This window comes from Ursus maritimus, unplaced genomic scaffold (genome assembly GCF_017311325.1).
Source record: "Ursus maritimus isolate PB19 unplaced genomic scaffold, ASM1731132v1 scaffold_11, whole genome shotgun sequence".
Taxonomy (NCBI): Eukaryota; Metazoa; Chordata; class Mammalia; order Carnivora; family Ursidae; genus Ursus; species Ursus maritimus.
In genome coordinates, this window is record NW_024423453.1 from 55,909,939 (window position 1) to 55,931,982 (window position 22,044).

General features: G+C 36.2%; 1 protein-coding gene across 7 annotated transcripts in view; it reads right to left on the minus strand.

Moving 5' to 3' along the window:
* Nucleotides 1-22,044, minus strand: part of NEK1 (NIMA related kinase 1) — a 230,907-nt gene that overhangs the window by 36,705 nt on the left and 172,158 nt on the right. For 6 of the 7 annotated variants that reach the window (XR_005833918.1, XR_005833919.1, XM_040626431.1 and 3 more), the window contains 4 exons: nucleotides 10,542-10,718; nucleotides 6,905-7,025; nucleotides 2,017-2,105; nucleotides 1,144-1,391 (listed from right to left, as the gene is read on the minus strand). Coding sequence is in view for 5 of the 7 variants with exons in the window: in XM_040626431.1 (XP_040482365.1) it covers nucleotides 1,144-1,391; nucleotides 2,017-2,105; nucleotides 6,905-7,025; nucleotides 10,542-10,718 (635 nt within the window). In the remaining 2 variants the exon portion in view is untranslated. The remainder of the gene's footprint in view (nucleotides 1-1,143; nucleotides 1,392-2,016; nucleotides 2,106-6,904; nucleotides 7,026-10,541; nucleotides 10,719-22,044) is intronic. The other variant, XM_040626432.1, reaches the window with a different exon arrangement.

Consider the following 22,044-nt stretch of genomic DNA (forward strand, 5'->3'; position numbering starts at 1 on the left):
GGTGGCACAGCGGTTAAGCGTCTGCCTTCAGCTCAGGGCGTGATCCTGGCGTTATGGGATCGAGCCCCACATCAGGCTCCTCCGCTATGAGTCTGCTTCTTCCTCTCCCACTCCCCCCTGCTTGTGTTCCCTCTCTCGCTGGCTGTCTCTATCTCTGTCAAATAAATAAATAAAATCTTAAAAAAAAAAAAAGCCCTGGGCTAAAGACAGCTAGCTATACACCTTTACTACAAAAGAAAGTACATGAATTATAGGATAATCCTTGTCTGTCCCATTAACAGGCCTTATTCTCAAACTCTGAAGATCATACATTTGTTTTCACAGTTTATTATCTTTGAAAGTTTGACTGCTATTAGACAAGTGAGAGAATTGAGCAATCTCTACATTTAAAATAAGCTTAAGAAAACACTCCCCAAAATAAAAACATATCCAATTTGAAAATTGAATTGAAAATCAAAATGACATATTTAAAAAGGATAAAAGAATTCAGGCAATTCATTCCCATGTAGACTTAAATACATGAAAAATGTCAAGCCCACTGGTAAACACAGAAACACAAATGTTACAAAAGTAACATAACAAGATATGTGATTTCTTTGTATCTTTAAATTTTCTGTAGAGATAATATTGTAATTCCTTAATAAGAAAAATTGGTTACATATTTTCAAAAATAACAAGAGAAAAAGGTAAGAAGTTTGAAATTTTTTTGCCAGAAAGTGTATATGAATATAATTCTATTACCCTTTCTACATACAAATCAGGCAAACAGCACTTCTGTCCACTTAAAATATATTGTTTAAGTTTAGTCTTATGCGAAAAATGGAAGTTGGATTGAGTAGTGAGAAAGGGAAATAGTGTAAGAGGGATCTTTTACTTAAATAAAAGTAGACCCTATAAAAAGAATCCTGAACAAGGAGCCAATGAAATAGTCTGTCCTAGTTGTACTCTCAATGGCAAATTCTTTTTAGAATCCCAGAAGAGAAGATGTAAGTTTTTTTTTGCTGTTTTTGTTTATTTGTGTGTGTGTGTGTGTGTGTGTGTGTGTGTAAGAGATTAAAACTCAATGTTATAGTTTATTAAAGAAAAACAATAAATACGAAATGCTACTAAAATAGATATTTTCCATTGGAGGTGCATACTTGCCTTTGGGTTGTTTGCATCAAACAGACCAGTTGAAAGTCCAATCAGCAAGGAATTCTGGTCTTTATTTTTTGGTGGTGAATCAGAGCGAGATCGAAACAGAAAGGATTCTTCTGGTGAACACAGTATTGACTGTATTTGAGAGACTACATTCAACTGTTTTGAAAGAACCACTCTATGGAAAAATGGTTCTGGTTGCACAGATTTATCTACATCACATTTAGAGTGCTGAGAATCACCTATTTCAGGTCCTGTGGTATAAAGGAAAGATTTTGTGATAAGCCTATACAGTACTTAAGCTCTATGTGATATTGAAAAAGCACAGTATTTAACATGAATCTAGCCAAAAACTCTATGTCTATCAGAAAAACAAAATCAAAGTATAGATATGATTATATTACCTTATAAGTAAACTTTGATAGAAGGTTTTATTTTCAGAAAGCAGATAAATTTGCTATATACCTCCATTAAATGAAAGTTTTAAAATGTAGACACAAATACAAGGAAATGTGAAAATACATTGTTTAGATACTCATATTTGCTCCAGTTTATCTTTGTTCCTATAGGATGGATAGGAAAAATTGTATTTCTCATGTTTTATAAGTAATATTATTAAAAACAAGAAGACAACTTACTTAATGCCCTAAGTATACTGGCTTAATTTTGGCAAGCAATTCTTTTTGTTCTGAATATTTGACAAAATAATTGGCCAAACAATCCAGGCTTATTAATGAGAATATAGTATTCTACGTCTATTATATTTTTTAAACAATTGAGGTGACTGATAAAAAAATGCTATTAATATGTTGTCCAAATAAAACAGATGCATGTTAACAACCTTCCAGAAAGTATCTAGTCTAATACAATGAGGCTTACTTATATCGACTTCACTAAGGTGGTCCACATTCCTTGGGATTTCATCTTCAGAAACTTCATTTTGCTGAACAGTGATCTTATCTTCCAACCTGCCCAGATGGATACATTGGTAGAAATACAATTTACTGGAAATAAAAGCACTCTTAAATAAAAAAAACAAAAAACAAAATGGAGCAGAAATTCACTAGCATCCTGTGGTCCCTTTTCCAAATATTTTCCTCACTTATGCGTGTGGATATATACATATTTTTTCTCTCATAAGTACACTGTATTTTTACCTGTTAAAATCTTCACCAATCATAATCAGTCACAAAAACCAGCCTCACCACTTCTTATAACTGTGGTTCCCAAAATGTGGCCCCTAGATGTTAGGAACACACAGAAATTTGTTCAAAATACAAATGCTGAGGGCCTACCCTGGACCTATCAATCAGAAACTTTGGGGGATAAGGCCCAGCAATTTATTTTAATAAATACCAAAGTAATTCTAATATTTGCTAATGTTTGATAACCACTACTTCAAGCAATCAAAATGCCCCTTAATAGCAGAGAATATAGAACAATTATAATATACTAATACTAAAATATCATGCAGCTGTTAAAAAAATGAAGCAGAAATCTATGTGAAATACTGTGTAATGATAGTCTATAAATATAAATAAATATAAATAAAATAAATAAAATAAATCTAAGTAAGCAATGTAAAAAATGGTACGTAGCACAGTATAAAATATAGAATGATATGTACAAAAAAGTTTTAACACTCAAAGAGAGTGAATTAAGTGAGGAAAAAAGGTAAAGAAGAACGGACAATTTTATTTCAATACAGCTGGGAATTAAATTCATGTGTTATATTTTTTTAAACAAAAATTTAAAGACTGGAAGAATACAGTCCAAAGATTTCAAACACAGAAAAAAATGCTCAACATCACTAATCATCAAGGAAATGCAAATCAAAAACAAGTAAGATATCATATCATATCTGTTAGAATGGCTATTATCAAAAAGACAAGAAGTAAGTGTTGGTGAGGATGTGGACAAAAAAGGAATCCTTGGGAGGCCTGGTGGTTCAGTTGGTTGAGTGTCTGCCTTTGGCTCAGGTCATGATCCCAGTGTCCTGGGATTGAGTCATTGGGCTCCTTGCTCAGCAGGGAACCTGCTTCTCCCTCTGACTGCCACTACCCCTGCTTGTGCTCTCTCTCCTTCCCCCTGGCAAATAAATGAATAAATAAATTAATCTTAAAAAAAAAAAAGGAATCCTTGTGCACTGCTGGTGAGGATGTAAATGGTGCAGCCACTATAAAAAGCAGTACAGAGTTTCCTCTAGAATTTAAAAATAGAAATATCATATAATCCAGTAATTCCACTACTGGGTATTTATCCAAAGAAAACAGAAACACTATTTGCATTATGTGGAATATACCATATATTTTTATCCATTAAGAAATTGATGGGCATTCAGCAGATGACAGTGGGTCATTTCCAGGATTGTTTCTACCTTTTGGCTGTTGTTAATAGTGCTTGTATGAATATTTGTGTACAAGCTTTTGTTTGCACACCCATATTCTTTCGAGTATATAGCTAGGAGTAGAATTGCTGCAGCGTATGGTAATTCTATGTTTAACTTTCTGAGGAATCAAGGAACATTACATTTTGAATGAAGGAAAGTGTTACTTGTATGATTAGAAATAAATAAAACCTTTGGGGGCGCCTGGGTGGCACAGCGGTTAAGCATCTGCCTTCGGCTCAGGGCGTGATCCCGGCGTTACGGGATCGAGCCCCACAACACTATTTGGCTCTTAATAGAAAAAGATTGTTCCTGCCACAGACGATGGCAAAGGAAGAAACTTCCAACTACTTTTTATAAAGGAACCGTAACAAGAATAACAAAATCCAACAATAATTTCCCATAACCAAAAAGAACTGCAGATCACTTTTGCAGGTATTAATACAAAAATCCTAAAATACAGGGCACCTGGGTGGCGCACCGGTTGGGCGTCTGCTTTCGGCTTGCGGCGTTCTGGGATTGAGCCCCACATCAGGCTCCTCCGCTGTGAGCCTGCTTCTTCCTCTCCCACTCCCCCTGCTTGTGTTCCCTCTCTCGCTGGCTGTCTCTATCTCTGTCGAATAAATAAATAAAATCTTTAAAAAAAAAAATCCTAAAATACATAAGTACCTTAAAATAATATGTCATGACCAAGAAGAATCTACTTAAGGAATGCAGGATGGTTTATGTTAAGTAATCCATTAAAATAATTAATTATACAGTTGATCTTTTTTTTTTTTTTTTAAAGATTTTATTTATTTATGTGACAGAGAGACAGCCAGCGAGAGAGGGAACACAGCAGGGGGAGTGGGAAAGGAAGAAGCAGGTTCCCAGCGGAGGAGCCCGATGTGGGACTCGATCCCGGAACGCCGGGATCACGCCCTGAGCCAAAGGCAGACGCTTAACGACTGCGCTACCCAGGCGCCCCCCTACACAGTTGATCCTTGTACAACATGGAGGGATGGATGGGGTGCTGGCTGAATCCCCCATGCAGTCAAAAACTTGTGTGTAAATTCTGACTTCTCCAAAACTTAACTACTAATAGACTACTGTTGACCACAGCCTTAATGATAACATAACCAGTGGATAAATACATATTCTGCATGTTATATGTATTATATGCTGTATCCTTAAAACACCCAACTTTTTATTTTTTTCAGTATTCTAAGCTACACAGTTCACCTGTGAGTTTTTTCAAATTGCCACAAATCTCCAAAAAATTTTCCAATATATTTATTGAAAAAAAAATCCATGCATAGGATGACCCATGCAGCTCAAAACTGTGTTGTTCAAAAGTTAACTGTACTAATAAAGGAAAACATTCATATAAACAGTTCCACAGAGAATGAAAACTATTTGACAAAATTCATTCCTAACTTTTTAAAAATCAGCAAAACATTAATAGATACCTATCTCAGAAAGTACAGTCATGCCCAATGATGGTTAACAACAGAAGCATGTTTACTAAAATCATGAACAACACAGAGGTACCCCCTATTTCCAATATTTGACATTGTATAAAAGATACTAACCAAAGTAATCATAGAAGAAAAAACTAGTGTTAAAAAATTGGAAAGACATAAAATCATCAGTTTTCATATGATATGATTGTATATCTGAAAAAAGCAAAAGATTCAACTGAAAATCTACCATGAACAATAGCAGATATCAGTAAGGTAGTGGGGTACAAAATCAATATAAAGAAATCTAAGCTTTCATATGTACAACCTTCTAGTTACAAGATCTCCTAAAAGAACAGGGACCATTTACAACATCAAACAAAATAATATATCTAGGAATAAGCTTACCAATAAAAGTGTAAAGCCTAGATGAAGGAAACTATAAAAATACTCAAAACTTACTCAAAAGAAAGGCCTATCATGTTTCTCTTGGACAGGAAGAACAAAACATGCTGATTTTCCCTATGTTAATCTATGAGTTTAGTATCCCAATAAAATACCAATTGATTTTTTTCCTGGGGAAGGTAGGCAAAATTTAGTAAATTCTAAATTCAAAGGAAATATTACACAAGCAAGAATAGCCAAGAAAACCAAAAAAGAAGAATAATGAAATTAAGAAAATTTAGAACATATAAAAAGTGGCATTTTTAATCTAGGTAGGAAAGATGGACTTTTTAATAAATACAAGTGGACAACTGGGTAGCCATCTGAAGAAAAACTAAACCCATACCCCAGGATAAATTCCAAATAGATTAAAGATTTAAGTGTAAAAAGTGCCCACCCTGAAAGTACTAGAAAAAAAGACTGAAAAATTCTTTGAGAATCTTAGAAAGAACAAAGTATCTCTGAATGATTATTAAAATCCAGGTAAACATGACTATTAAAAAAAAAAACTTCTTCATGGCAAAAACATAAAACATAAATAACCAAGAAGGAAAAAACGGTTGCAACTCATATAATCATAACCGTGGCAAATATCTCTAATATTTAAAGAGTTCTTACTAATTTATGAAAGACCAACAACCACATTTTAAAAATGGGTCAAAGATATATACAGAGAACTCACAGAAAAAGATTCACATGAAACTTAAACATTTGAAAAAATGTGCTCACCTTACCAATAATAAGAGATGGATAAACTAAGAACCCAAACCAAGACATTTTTTAACCTATCAGATTGGCAAAAATAAAAAACTTTGATAATAAGTTTGATAGGCTCGGGGAAATGAGAAGTTTCATACATTCTTTCTGAGAATGTAGATTAGTAAAAACCCTGGGAAGAACAGTAACTGAATTACAAATGCAATTTATAAGAATGCAGTTGACACAGGACGTGTACTTCTATGTATCTACCATACAGATATACGTATATACATGCAAAATGATCTTATATAAAAGGTTTTCATGACAACATCATTTGAAATATCAATTAATATAGCATATCAATTAATGTAGAAGACTTGCTGAGTTGTATGGACAATGGAATACTAAGTAGCCATAAAATAAGAAAAGAAAATGAAGCTCTTCATGGATTAATATGAATAAATTCCTAGGCTACTGACTAAAAATAAAAAGGTGAAAATACCATATACACTATACTAGTAACTTTATTTAAAAGAGAGGGAGACATTTTTGCTTTGTACAGATTAAAAATATCTGGAGGGAAGAGAAAAAGAGTTGGGAAAGAGACTTTTTACTCTGTATCTTTATATAATTGATTTCTGAACCACATGAACATAATATCTTTCCAAAAATTAAATTATTTTATAAGGTATTATAATAATAGGATATAATGCAGTATTAGGTTATTACAGTATTTTTTTAAAAAGTATTACGAAAAGGGACCCAGGTTTTGAAATATAAGGAAAAAGAGGTGACATACTCAGTTTCCTTTGTTTCTTTTATCTCACTAATCCACACATCAATAATTTTGCATGGCATGCTACCATCTTTGCTTGCTCCACTTGGCTCTTGCAGTACTTCTGTTTCTAAGCCATCAGCTTCTGAAAATCAAAAATATAACAATAAACATGTCTTGAAGCAAAATCCATCTATAGATACTTGAGTAAGTATTCTATAAATTATCATTACCTAGTTCTAGGCTAACATAGTAATTATAAAAAAAATTAAATATTTTATCTGTAGATCTTTAATCTTGTTAACTCTTTCATTATTTCCTGAAAGTAAATACTAATGAGAAAAGGTCCTGTCTTCATTTGCTGACTTCTCTTTTTCCAATTCAATTCAGATTATCAGTGCTTTTTAAAAAAGATTTATCTATTTGAGAGAGAGAACGCAAGTGCGAGCATGGGGAGAAGGACAGAGGGAGAGAGTCTTAAGCAAATCCCCCACTGAGCAGGGTCTGATCTCAAGTCCCCGAGATCACGACCTGAACCACAACCAAGAGTCAGACACTTAACCAGCTGTACCACCCAGGTACCCCACAATGCTCTTAAGCCACCATCAGCCCCTCTTTTTTCCTGGAATCCAGATAATCTTTCATTCTCTATTTTTAAAGTTTCCAATTAGCTTGTCCTATTTAGAAAGAGAATTGATATTGTAACAGTCCTTAAAGTTTTTATCCATTATTCAAATGATTTTTTTTGTTTACCTGTACAAAGTAAGCCCTTGGGGAAAAAATCTTTTATTTTTTAGTGAATAATTGTTCATTAACACCTTAAGCGATACCAATATGACTTATTCTACAAACTAGATTTTTGACTGTATTGCCCTCAAAGTCTAAAATATTTACTATCTGGCTCTTTGTAGGAAATGTTTGCTGACTTGTACTGGGCTGTATACTCTCTACTATATGCCTAACAGGGTTCTGTTTTTTTAAAAGAAAAGGTATAAGTACCTACTAACTATAATTCTAATAAGTAAGACTATTTAAGTTATCATGGTGAGTTAAAGACGGTCACATATAGCAAGGTCTCTGACATTTCTCTCATCTAGAGGGGGCCTCTACTTCCCCTCCCCTTGAATTTGGGCTGGCACTGTGATTGTCTTAACTGAATACAGTTCAAGTTTATGCCAGTTGCAGCTCTAGTCTTCAAGAAAATTGGCAGCTTCTACACTGGAATCTGGAAGCCTAAACCACCATGAAAGTTTATTCTGGAAAGACCACATGGCAAGTTCCTGAAACTAAAATAGGGAGAGGGAACCAGCTAAACAGGCCCTGCTGAGACACCATGCATGGAATGACGTCATCTGGCCCCTTCCAGAATAAGCCGTGCTGACAGGTGAATACCACTAAGTGGTATTGATGCTGCATGCAGGAGAACTTTCCCAATTCCTAACCCACTAAAACATAAGGTAAAACAAGTTATTTTAAGCCACTAAGTTTTGGGAATAATTTGTTTTGTAGCAATAGACAGATGAAATAGAATTTCCTATCTGAAAATAGGGTGCTGACATAACAAAAGCTTATAACATGTCCACTGGTTTTGGGACTTGGCAGTGGGCAGAAGTTAAAAGTGCTTCAAGGAGACTGTTGATGATTGGCCAGTGAAAAAAGTTTCTGGAGGCTAGAGAAAACGAGATTCTTGTTCTATAGTGGCAGAAAATATGGTGCCTGGAATAACAACGATGATAGAAAACATACCAAAGAGATTCAATGATCTAGCTAAGATGCTATCTAAGCAGAATGTTAAAAGTTCCAGCTAGTTCCTTTCGTAGCCTTTGATAAAGTTGAAGAAGAGAGAGATTAACTGAAGAAAGAACTGTTTAGTTTATGAGGACAATTTTGAAAAGAAAGCCCAAGTTAATTCCTTCCAGTCAACAAAAGCTTCTTAAGGGAAAACATGGCCTCAAAACAAACACTGAATTCAGGTCAAAGACGAAGTCAGGGAGGAAAGGAAAGAAGGAAAGAAGGAAAGAAGGAAAGAAGGAAGGAAGGAAGGAAGGAAGGAAGGAAGGAAGGAAGGAAAAAAAGAAGAGTGATTAAATGTAGTGAATGTCAATAACATTCATACAAAGCCCACAAAATTAAGAAAATTCAATTTGCAGAAACACCATCAGCTTGGATTGCATAGGAAAGAAAGATATAGTTTAGAAAAGCCCTTGAGGGCACTAACTTTGGTGCAAAGGAAGCAAGCTGACATTGCAACACCTGGCTTACTTTCAGAATTTCTACAGACCAATGATTGATATGTGTCCCCCATTGTCCTTGTTTTTGAAAAGGAGTCTCTATTCCTGTTTCACTACTGTATATGAGATAAACAGAAGGTAAGTAACTTATTTTTTTCACTTACAGGTCTTGAGATTGAGAGTAACTGTACTCAAAGAATTGTGCCCAAGAAAATTCACTTCTACATAGGCCTGACCCGGATAATAGTTTAGGCTTTCAGCCCTTTTAATAAGCAGACAAGGCTTTGGGGTGCCTTGGTGGCTTGGTCAGTTAAGCATCCGGCTCTTTTTTTTTTTTTCAAGATTTTATTTATTTATTTGACAGAGAGAGACAGCGAGAGAGGGAACACAAGCAAGGGGAGTCTAAGAGGGAGAAGCAGGCTTCCTGCTGAGCAGGGAGCCCGATGTGGGGCTGGATCCCAGGACCCTGGGATCATGACCTGAGCCGAAGGCAGATGCTTAATGGCTGAGCCACTTAGGCGCCCCGCATCCGCTCTTGATTTTGACTCAGGTCATGACCTCAGGGTCGTTGAGACTGAACCCCATGTCCACCTCCGTGCTGAATGTGAAACCTGCTTAGGATTCTTTCTCTTTTCCTCTGCCCTGCTCCCTGCTCGTGCGTCACGCTCTCTCTCTCTCAAATAAGATGACACTTTAAGAAGGGGTGAATGCATTTTACACGTGGGAGAAAATGTAAATAATTTTTGGTCAGTGGCAGACCATGGCAGTTTTCCAATGGCTGTAAATTCTTTAACACTCTTAACTTGGAGAGGTGGGCTCTGTTTTATCTCCTTTGAATCAGGCTGGTTTGTGACTGCTTTGACCAATGAAGTATGGCAGAAGTGATACTGTGCCAGTTGAGACTAGCTTTTAAAAGTATAAGTAGCTTTTGCCTAGGATCTGTGAGCCTTGGCGACCATATAAGAAGTCAGATTACCTTGCTGGAAAGAGTTATGGAAAGGTGTGGAGACTACATGAAGAGGGAGAAAGGACCAGCTTAACACAGCCTTCAAGCTATATCTGAAAGGACACCAGTGAAGCCATCTTGCACCCATCAGACCAGATTGCCAGCTGAATACCACCAAGTGATCCCAGAGACAAAAGCACATGAATTATAAAAATTACTTTAGTCAAGCCCTGACTTAATTCCTGACACACAAAATCATGAGATATAATAAAAGTGTTAACACTAAGTTTTGGGGTGATTTATTATGCAGCATTAAAAAAATCCAGACCAGTTATTAAACATAGAAAAACAACGAACCTAATTTGAGATGAATCACCCAAACATATACACATATTCTGATGATCTGTTTATAAAGGCCTGTTTATATAGAAGAAATTAAAGTATTATCAAGTTAAATAGAGCTCATTTTGAGCTATTAAAATACCATCCACATTTCCTTCTGGCTTCAATGACGTCTGTGGAGATGCCTCACTGAACTCTGGACTGTTTGTTTCAACAGAAGAACCAACAGTACCTGATGGATTCATTTCGGGTGAAATATATTTTACTTTTTCTTCTCCAGTAATTAAAGGTTTGTACTTCTCCCTTTCAGGAGAAGTCTCTGAAACAACAAAAAAAGAAAGATCATGCTATATTCTCAAAAATAACTTGAATTTTACCTATAACGGCATTTATAGCAAAATTCAAAAACTGCATTCTTACAACAGGTAAATTACTGAGTAAGCTCTGTTATGTATTAAAAGTTGATAAATGATTAAGGTACATCATAGCTAAATATCATTTTAATTATACATAGTGATATTTAGGATGATTAACATATGGCTTACTTTCTTTTCCCTTTTGTTGAAACTAACACACGTGTCACAATGTTGTATTTTAAATCATTAACTAACTGTTTTTATTTGTTTCTGGTAATTGCTAGTTACTTCTAATTGCTCAGGAACTTCCCATACCTTTTTTAAAAAAAGATTTATTTATTTATTTATTTTAGAAGGGGGGAGAGGCAGAGGGAAAGGGAGAGAGAGACTCTCCAGCAAATTCCCTGCTCAGGGCTGAGCCCAATTCCATGACCCTGAGATCATGACCTGAGTTGAAATCAAGAGCTAGACCCTCAACCAACTGGGCTACCCAGGTGCCCCTAAACTCCCCATACTTTTAACTGATGCCAAGAGAGAATGGATTTACCTCAGAACAACTTATTGCAGTTATCTGTAGGATACCCAGGTCACTCCCATTCATTCCTCGAAGATGTTACTTTCTAACTCCCAGTCAGGAAATCTCCCCAACACTAATTCTGTCTTAACTAATTTAGTTGATTGCTAGATCTCCATTAATAATCCTTCCAATTTCTGGGCCTCTCAATTCCTCTCCAGTGATTTTTATCTTCACCCTACCTCAGTCACTCCAACGGTTATATCTTAGAGAGCTTGTCATTAACTAGAGCTCCTCAAAATTTGCAATGCTAAATAATCCACTTTCTAATTTCCAACATCCTATTCTTCTACTTATCTCCCTCTACTATCCCAACTTTAAAAAATGTTACCCCACCAGTAACTGTAATGTGCTGATCCTACCATGTTTTCTCTCCACCATCATCCTCATTAAAATCCATCTAAAGTCCATCATTAAAAATCACTTTTTTGGGACGCCTGGGTGGCTCAGTTGGTTAAGCATCTGTCTTCAGCTCAGGTCATGATCCCAGAGTCCTGGGATTGAGCCCCACATCAGGCTCCTTGCTCAGCGGGGAGTCTATTTCTCCCTCTCCCTCTGCCTGCTGCCCTCCCTGCTTGTGCACGCGTGCTCTCTCTCTGACAAATAAATAAGTATAATCTTAGAAAAAAAATAATAATCACTTTCTCACATACATCTTTAACTCACTCTACCCACATGGAGAAATCCCAACCCCTTTTAATTCAATTTTCTGTGTGTTATGTCTGCATATAGGTGGCTGAAATGGTTGGGGAAAAACAGAGTCTTCCTTATTGATCTCAATTTCAAATCATTATCACTAAAACTAAGTGGGCACTTTGTGCTGCTTGCAATCCTAATAATAAAATACCAGGAACTATACCTAGTTCAGTTAACTTCCTTAGGAAAACAAGTTGTGTGCAGGTATTTTTGAGTTATATTACCTCTTACTTCTTCCTAGTTAATAAAACTATAGTGTTGTTCATGTTTTGAAAATCTTCCCCATACCAAGCCTCATCAACAAATTGTGATAGAGGTCACATCTGTGTTTTGTTCATTCAGCCTACTGTTCTGCTATAAAGTCATGTCTATTAAAATCAGGAACAAGAATGCCAGTTAGCACCATTATTAAAGATTGCTTTAGAGTGTCTAATAAATGCAGTAAGAAGAAAAAGAAATAAACAGAATAAATATTGGACAAAAAAACACTAGTTCTTATCACTGATGATATGACCCTCACATCTGGAAGATCTAAGATCTCAAGGGAAAATCTTAATATATTAAAAAAAATACTTCAGTGAGGTGTCTGCATGTAAAATTGTACACAAACAGAAAGAAAGTATAGCTTTATTTCAACTAGAAATAACAATTTAGAAAGGGAAATAGGAAAAATATGTCATCCATTATAAAGACAAAAATACATACATAGTGTAAGAATCAATTTACCAGTTTTCCAAGATGGCAGAGGAATAGGACACCGTAGTTTTGTCTGGTCCCAGGAATTCAGCTGGATAGCTATCAAAGCATTCTGAACACCAGTGAACTCAAGCAGAGATCTAAGAAAAGAACTGCTGCAATTCTACAAATAGAAAAGCAGCCACTTTCTGCAAGGTAGGAGGTAAGGAGAAGTGAATCCAAGGCAATATATAGGAAGATAAACCACAGGGGTAGGGAGCCTCTGTAAGCTGCCTACCAGAAAGTGATTGAGCAGCGGAGTTTAAAATTGCATCTTTTAGAAGTCTGCTCTGGGGAGGCACACCCCTGACTGAAAGGTGCTCAGGTGGTGAAAAGGCCAGAATCCTACATGGGACAGTGTGACCTCAGGACTGCTGGGGTCAAAGAACAGGGTGCCTGAGTGCGGCAGAGTTCCCAGGTATCAGTAGCGGGAAGCTGGCTGCAATCAGCAAGCCCCAGAGAGAGCTTTCAGCTTAGGGTTGCCATAAACCACGAGCCACAGGGGCCCAGGAAATCACAGAATTGTGGCAAGAGATCCCCAGCCTCCCCCCCCCCCTGCCATCTTCCACCGAGAAGAGCAGCGTGGCTGGTGCTGCAGGAATCTGCAGGGTTTGGAGACTAAAAGTAGGGTCCCATGCCTGAGATAAAAATGTTCGGTCCCGGGGCGCCTGGGTAGCTGGTGATTGCGCCTCTGCCTCGGCCTCAGGGGGCGCTGATCCTGAGCTTATGGGATCGGCCGCAATTCAGGCTCCTCTGCTGGGAGCCTGCTTCTTCCTCTCCCACTCCCCCTGCTGGTGTTCCCTCTCTTGCTGTGTCTCTTTCTGTCAAATAAATAAAATCTTTAAAAAAAAAAAAAAAAAGAAATGTTCGGTCCTGGGGCGCCTAGATGGCTCAGCCGGTTGGTTAAACATCTGCCTATGGCTCAGGTCATGATTCCAGAGTCCTGGGATCAAGTCCTGTATCGGGCTCCTTGCTCAGCTGGGAGCCTGCTTCTCAATCTGCCTGCCTGCCTCTCTCTCTCTGACAAATAAATAAATAAAATCTTTAAAAAATTTTTTTAAAAAAAGAAGGAAACGCTCGGTCACAAGTTGGGTGAGCATGGAATGCGGATGGAAACCAAGGAGACAGGAGTGATGGACTGCTTTTTCCTGAAGGACACTAAGGAGTAGAGGGCGATAGCTTTTGGCCCTGGGGCTGGAGATTGAGAGGCTGCCATTTTCATTCTCATCTTCTGAAGGGGGGTGGAAAGCCTTCGGTGAACAAAAGCCACATAGAGCAAACCAGAGCAGCTTATTTAGCTTGCCCCCCTGGCAAGGGTGGTGTAATTCTGCCCAGAGCAAAGACACCTGAAAATCAGCACAAGAGGCCCCTCCCCAAGAAGATCAGCAAGAATATCCAGCCAAGACCAAGGTTACTGATCACACAGAACTGCAAAACTCCAGCGCTAGGGGAAAACAGTATACAGAACTCATGGGGTTTTTCTCATGATTCCTTCTCATAAGTCTTTCAATTTTAACTTTTTTTCTTTTTCCTTTTCAACCAATTTCTTATTTTATCAACTAATTTTTAAGTCTTTTTTAAAAAAAATTTTCATTTTTACAGTTACATTCTATCCTTTCATTGTACTTAATTTTATTTTTGCATATATGTAAGTTTTTCTTTCTTTACAATTTTGGGAAACAGTTTCTTCTAACAAACAAAAACACATCCAAGATATAGTGTATTGCTCTGTTCTGGGCACCTGTTTATATTCTTTTTTTTTTAATTTTCATTTTTACAGTTATTCTATCCTTTCACTGTATTTAATTTTATTTTTGTACATATATAAGATTCTCTTTCTTTACAATTTACATTTCCTCTCAATTGATAAAGAAAAAACATTTGACAAAATACAGCATCCTTTCTTGATTAAAACTCTTCAAAGTGTAGGGATAGAGGGAACATACCTTGTTATCATAAAAGCCACATAGGAAAAGCTCACAGTGAATATCATTCTCAATGGGGAAAACTGAGAGCTTTTCCCTTAAGGTCAGGAATACAACAAGGATGCCCACTCTCACCACTATTGTTCAAGACAGTACTAGAAGTCCTAGCCTCAGCAATCAGACAACACAAAGAAATAAAACGCATCTGAATCAACAAAGAGGTCAAACTCTCATTGTTCACAGACAACATGATACTCTATGTGGAAAACCCAAAAGACTCTACCCCCAAATTGCCAGAACTCATACAACAATTCAGCAAAGTGGCAGGATATAAAATCGATGCACAGAAATCAGCTGTATTTCTATACACTAACAATGAGACAGAGGAAAGTGAAATTAAGGAATCGATCCCATTTACAACTGCACAAAAACCATAAGATATCTAGGAATAAACTAACCAAAGAGGAAAAGGATCTGTAGTCAGAAAACTACAGAACATGCATGAAAGAAATTGAGGAAGACACAAAGAAATGGAAAAACGTCCCATGCTCATTTATCGGAAGAACAAATATTGTTAAAACGTCTATGCTACCCAGGGCAATCTACACATTCAATGCAATCCCTATCAAATACCATCAACTTTTTTTCAAAGATCTGGAACAAATAATCCTAAAATTTGTATGGAGCCAGAAAAAACTCCAAATAGCCAAAGGAATGTTGAAAAAGAAAACCAAAGCTGGGGGGCATCACAATGTCGAACTTTAAGCTCTACTACAAAGACAGTATTGTACTGGCACAAAAACAGACAAACAGATCAATGGAACAGAATAGATAACCCACAAATGGACCCTCAGTTCTATGGTCAACTAATCTTAGACAAAGCAGGAAAGAATATCCAATGGAAAAAAGACAGTCTTTTCTTTCTTTTTTTTTTTTTTTTAAGATTTTATTTATTTATTTGACAGAGATAGAAACAGCCAGCGAGAGAGGGAACACAAGCAGGGGGAGTGGGAGAGGAAGAAGCAGGCTCATAGTGGAGAAGCCTGATGTGGGGCTTGATCCCGCAATGCCGGGATCATGCCCTGAGCCGAAGGCGCCCCAAAGACAGTCTTTTCAACAAATGGTGCTGGGAAAATTGGACAGCTACATGCAGAAGAATGAAACTGGACCACTTTCTTACACCATATATAAAAATAGACTCGAAGTGGATGAAAGACCTAAATGTGATAAAGGAATCCATCAAAATCCTAGAGGAGAACACTGGCAGCAACCTCTTCGACCTCAGCCGCAGGAACTTCTTGCTAGACATGTCTCCAAAGGCAAGGGAAACAAAGGAACTATTGGAACTTCATCAAGTAAAAAGCTTTTGCACAGCAAAGGAAACAGTTGACAAAACCAAAATACAACTGACAAAATGGGAGAAGGTATTTGCAAATGTCTTATAAGATAAAGGGCTAGTATCCAAAATCCATAAAGAACTTATCAAATTCAACACCCAAAGACAAATAATCCAGTCAAGAAATGGGCAGAAGACATGAACAGACATTTCTCCAAAGATGACATATAAATGGCCAACAGACACATGAAAAAATGCTCCACATCACTTATCATCAGAGAAATACAAATCAAAATCACAATGAGATACCACCTCACACCAGTCAGAATGGCTAAAATTGACAGGTCAGGAAACAACACGTGTTGGCGAGGATGTAGAGAAAGGGAACCCTCTCACACTGTTGGTAAGAATGCAAGCTGGTAGAGCCACTCTGGAAAACAGTATGGAGGTTCCTCAAGATGTTGAAAATAGAGCTACCCTATGACCCAGCAATTGCACTACAGTTATTTACCCCAAAGATACAAATGTAGTGATCCTAGGGGCACCTGCACAACAATGTTTATGGCATCAGTGACCACAATAGCCAAACTATGGAAAGAGCCCAGATGTCTGTGACAGATGAACAGATAAAGAAGATGTGGTGTATGTATAAATGTGTGTGTACACACACACACACAGACACACATACACACACAATGGAATACTACTCAGCCATCAGAAAATGAAATCTTGCCATTTGCAATGATGTGGATGGAACTGAAGGGTATTATGCTAACTGAAATGAGTGAAATCAGAGAAAGACAATTAACATATGATCTCTCTCATATGTGGAATTTAAGAAACAAAACAGAGGATAACAGGGGAAGGGAAGGAAAAATAAAACAAGACAAAATCAGAGAGGGAGACAAACCCTAAGAGACTCTTACAGAAAACAAACTAAGGGTTGCTGGAGGGGTGGGGTAACTGGGTGAAGGACATTAAGGAGGGCACCTAATGTAATGAGCACTGGGTATTATATAAGACTGATGAATCACTGAGCTCTATCTCTGAAACTAATAATACACAATATGTTAATTTATTGAATTTAAATAAATAAAAGGATGGTTAAAAAAAAGCATCATTTTACCAAAAAACTTTATGAACTTAAATGAATAAAACAAAATGTTACTGATAAACACAAAATAAGACTGGTGCAAAGATAAAGACATACTTAAACTCCTGAATTTAGTAGAATAAAAACAATATTCCAAAAATCAATATATAAATTTAATACAATTCTAATCAAAATACCCAATTATATAAAATGAGTTTAAAATTCATTTGAAATAATAATCGTCAAAAAATAATCCAGAAAATTGTTAGACTTCCAGTTAGATTAAATGTCTTGCATCTGTGTGTGTGCCCATTCACACTCACATACATGCATATGTTGTCTATCAAACTGATTTAAAAATTTGGGAAAACTTGTACCCACTAAAGGAAACTGAAAAGATATAAAGAAAAAGACACACTTGCATGAAAATTAAAAAAAAAATCTGCATGGCCAAAAAAAGCATCATAAATGAATTGGCATGTGGGAAAAACCTGTGATGATATACTAGATAAAAGTAATCTAAACCAGATAAAAATTCACATGAAAAACATAGGTAATGCAACATAAAAAGGGCAAAGAATATAAATACAATTTATAAAGAAGGAAACCTAAATGGCCAAAATATGACAATGGAATTCACTTACAATCAGAAAATCACAAATGAAATCCATGAAATCTATAACTTATAAGACTGGTAACAATAAAAAAAAAAAGTGATAATACTGATAAAACCTGTTTAATATTTGAAAATCAATCCCTGGTTATTTGCAACATTAATATAATAAGAAATATCATATGATCATCTTAACTGATTCAGAAAAAGAGTTTGATAATTTCATTACTCTTTATAAGACTAGAAAAGAATTCCTTAATCTGATAAATTGCTGAGTATAAAGTCAATATACAAAAGTGAATTGTATTTCTACTTTTATACATGAGTGACAATTATAAAATAAAATTTCAAAAGAGATGAATAAAACAATGGCATCAGAAAGTATAAAATTTCTGGAATTATGCAACAAGTTTATGAAATACCTCTACATTGAAAACTATAATTTCTTCCAATCTAAATATTCCATATATTCATAAAGAAGTCAACAACATATTTTGAGAAGCCTACTCTAAAATTTATATGGAAATGAAGAGGGGTAAGACTAGCCAGATTTCTCTTGAATTCGCAAGATGGGAAATCTTGATCTATTGGATATCACGACTTCAACCCTTATAATCAGGAAGTATCATAATAGTAAAAACATAGATGGAAATCAATGGAATAATTTAAGTGTTCAGAAACACATATATATAGATTTGCAACAAAAATAGCACTACAGAACAGTGGGAAAGAAGGGTTTTTTTCATAAATGATGCAGCGTCAACTGGATACAAAATCAGAAAAAATAAAATGACTCCTCTTCATACCATACAGAAACATCTTTATGAGATAAGCTGCAGGTCTAAATTTGAAAGTTAAACAATAAAGCTTTCAGAAGTTGACACAGGAAAAAAAATCATCATGACCTTAGGATTTTTTTTAAACGGAATACAAAAAGCACTAACTATAAAGAAAAGGATTCAATAAGTTGGACTATAATAAAACTAACAACTTCTGTTCTTCAAAAGTGCCATTCAGTAGAAGGACAAGCCAGTGAAAGACAAGATGAATTTTCAACGCACATAACAAAGAGCTTGTATCTAGAATATACAAAGAACTAGATCTAGAAACCAAAGAAAACAATAACGATAACAGGCAAGACACTTGAATGGGCACCTCAAAAAAGAGCATACACATCATGGCAAGGAATTTTTGAATATGACACCAAAAGCACAAGAAACAAAATCAAAACTAAAAAAGTGGAACTATGTCAAACCAAACTGCTTCTGCACAGCAAAGGAAACAATCAACAACATGAAATGGCAGTTTATGGAAAATTGGGTACTGCAAACCATGTATCTGGTAAAGGGTTAATATTCAAAACATAAAGAATTCCTAAAACTTGACTGCAAAAAAGGGCAAGTTAATTTTCTATTATTAATTAATAATACCAATTAAAAATGGGCAAAGGGACTGAAAAGACATTTCTCAAAATAAGACATACAAATGGTCAACAGGTATATGAAAAGGTGCTCAATCAACATCACTAATCATCAGGGAAATGCAAATCAAAACCACAATGAGATATCATCTACTGTTAATACAACTATTATAAAAAGGCTAAGAGATAACAAATTCTGGTAAAAGCATGTGGAAAAAAGGGAACCCTTGGATACTATAAGTGGGACTGGAAATTGGTCCTGCCATCATGGAAAACAGTACAGAGGTTCCTAAAAAGTTAAAAATAGAACTACCATATGATCCACCAACTCCTCTTCTGGGTTTACATCCAAATGAAATGAAATCAGTATCTTGAAGAGATACCTGTACTCCCATGTTCACTGAAGCATTATTCACAGTAGCCAAGACATGAAAACAACCTAAGTGTCTATCAGCAGATGAATAAATAAAGAAAATGTGGCATATACATTGGAATATTACCTGGCCTTAACAAAGAGGGAAATCCTACCATTTGCAACAGTGTGGATGAACCTGGAGGACATTATCCTCTGGCTAAGTAAAATAAGCCAGACACAGAAAGACAAACACTGTATGTATCATGTACATGTGGAATCTAAAAAAGCTGAACTCAAAGGAACAGAGTAGCATGGTGGTTGCCAGGCGCTGGGGTGTGGGGGAAATGGGAAATACTGGTTAAGAGTACACACCTTCAGTTGTAACGTGAGTAAGTTCTACAGATCCACGGCATGGTTAACTATAGTTAATAATGTATAGTATACTTGAAATTTGCTAGGAGAGTATATCTTAAGTGTTCTCAGCACACACACACACACACACACACACACACACACAGTTAACTATATGTGCTGACGGACATATTAATTGACTTGATTGTGGTAATCATCACACAAGGTATACTTATATCAAACCACCATGTTGTATGTCTTAAATATATATATATTTTTATTTGTCAATCAGACTTCAATTAAGCTAGAAGAAAGTAAAAGCCACATGAATGGTTATTTTACTTTGGATACAACCTATTCAATTCACATGGCCACATCCAACTGCAAAAAAGAAGCTGGGAAATGTAGTTTCTGCTTAAGTAGCCATGTGCCAACCCAAACCCATGGTGGGCATGCGGAGAGTCCGTTACTAAAAAGGAGGAAGGGAAAATTGGATACTGCAGGACAGTAGCAATTTTTACCACATATGGGGTCTCTCTCTCTCTCACACATGCCCCCACACACACACCCCCCTCATAGATGCCAGTAAAATGTGGGAATATGTCAAGAAACACAAAGCAATAAGAGATCTAACATTAGGACAAGTTGAGGGAGAGGCAAGGATGACATCTTTACAGCAGTCCAAAGGAAAAACTTGTCTAATTTGGAGGTCAGAGGGATTCCAAAGAAATGCTCCCAAGATTATACCAATATAATACCTAATATATTTGGATGCTCTGAGAAGAGATAAACATACCTAGGGGAGAGTATGGCAACAAACTAAAAATAAGTATGTGAAAAACAAAGCGAAAAATAATTATTCACTAAAGGCAAAATAAAATACTATGCAAAAAAGAAAAGTAGTCATGGTACAACATATCTTAGCTTTGATAAGAACATTCATGGTCAATAACAATACCAATACTGTATGTTGATTTAACCAAAATTCTAACTATATTTAGAGGATGTAAGAATGGTATGTGTAGATGCATATGGTGAGATTAAGGGGGGAAAAACGGATGAGAGGCAGCTAAATCCTTATCTTCTAAAATAAGAAGTCCATATGTTATGCCTAAAATTGGGGGGGGGATTTTTTTTTAAATCAAGAAGTAACAGTAGTGGTATTTGCTTTATAATTATGTGGAGAAATACAAAAACAAATAGTTGTAAGAGCTGAAAGTGGGTGACTCTGGGAAGCAGAACATAAGGCAAGGAGTGAGGTCCAGGGACTGCTGTTTTTGGTAAAAAACAAAACAAAATAAAAACCTCCAGAGCTATTACTTGGCATGTTAAATTATGTGCACAGAAACTTTTATAACAATAAAATTTAAAATTAAAAAACAAACTTATGTGATTAATGAAAACATCATCTCTGGGTAGTAGTGTTATGGGTAATTTCAATTTCCTAAAGTACGGTTTTTGGTATTTTCGACGTTTTACAACACTGAAAATATAGTATTATAGTGAAGAAAAAAAACAGTTAAAGAAAATGTAATAGACGGATGTTTGCTCCTGGCCATAATAATGTAACTCATATTGGATTAATCTCCCACTAAAAATAAGTAGAAATGACAGACAAAAAGTACATTAAAAAAGCTATATGGAATCATTGGAGAATAACTGATGCAGGCAAGGACTAATGGACTTCAACTGAGAGAAGGTAAACACAGGAGATGAGCTCGGTTTTATCCCAGCTTTTCTCTGAGGGCATTTTCTAAATATCAGCACAGGCAAATAGATTACAAGCAGAAAGCAACAGTCTTACCAGGTCAGAAGTGAGTTAGAATGGCAAAAATTGACAAGGCAAGACACAACAAATGTTGGAGAGGATGTGGAGAAGTGGGATCCCTCTTACACTGTTGGTGCGAATGCAAGTTGGTATAGCCACTTTGGAAAACAGTGTGGAGGTCCCTTAAAAAGTTAAAAATTGAGCTACCAGCCATTGCACTACTGGGTATTTACCCAAAAGATACAGACGGAGTGAAGAGAAGGGCCATATGCACCCCAATGTTCATAGCAGCATTGTCCACAATAGCCAAATTGTGGAAGGAGCCCAGATGCCCTTCAACAGATGACTGGATTAAGAAGATGTGGTCCATATATACAATGGAATATTACTCAGCCATCAAAAAGAATGATTTCACAACATTTG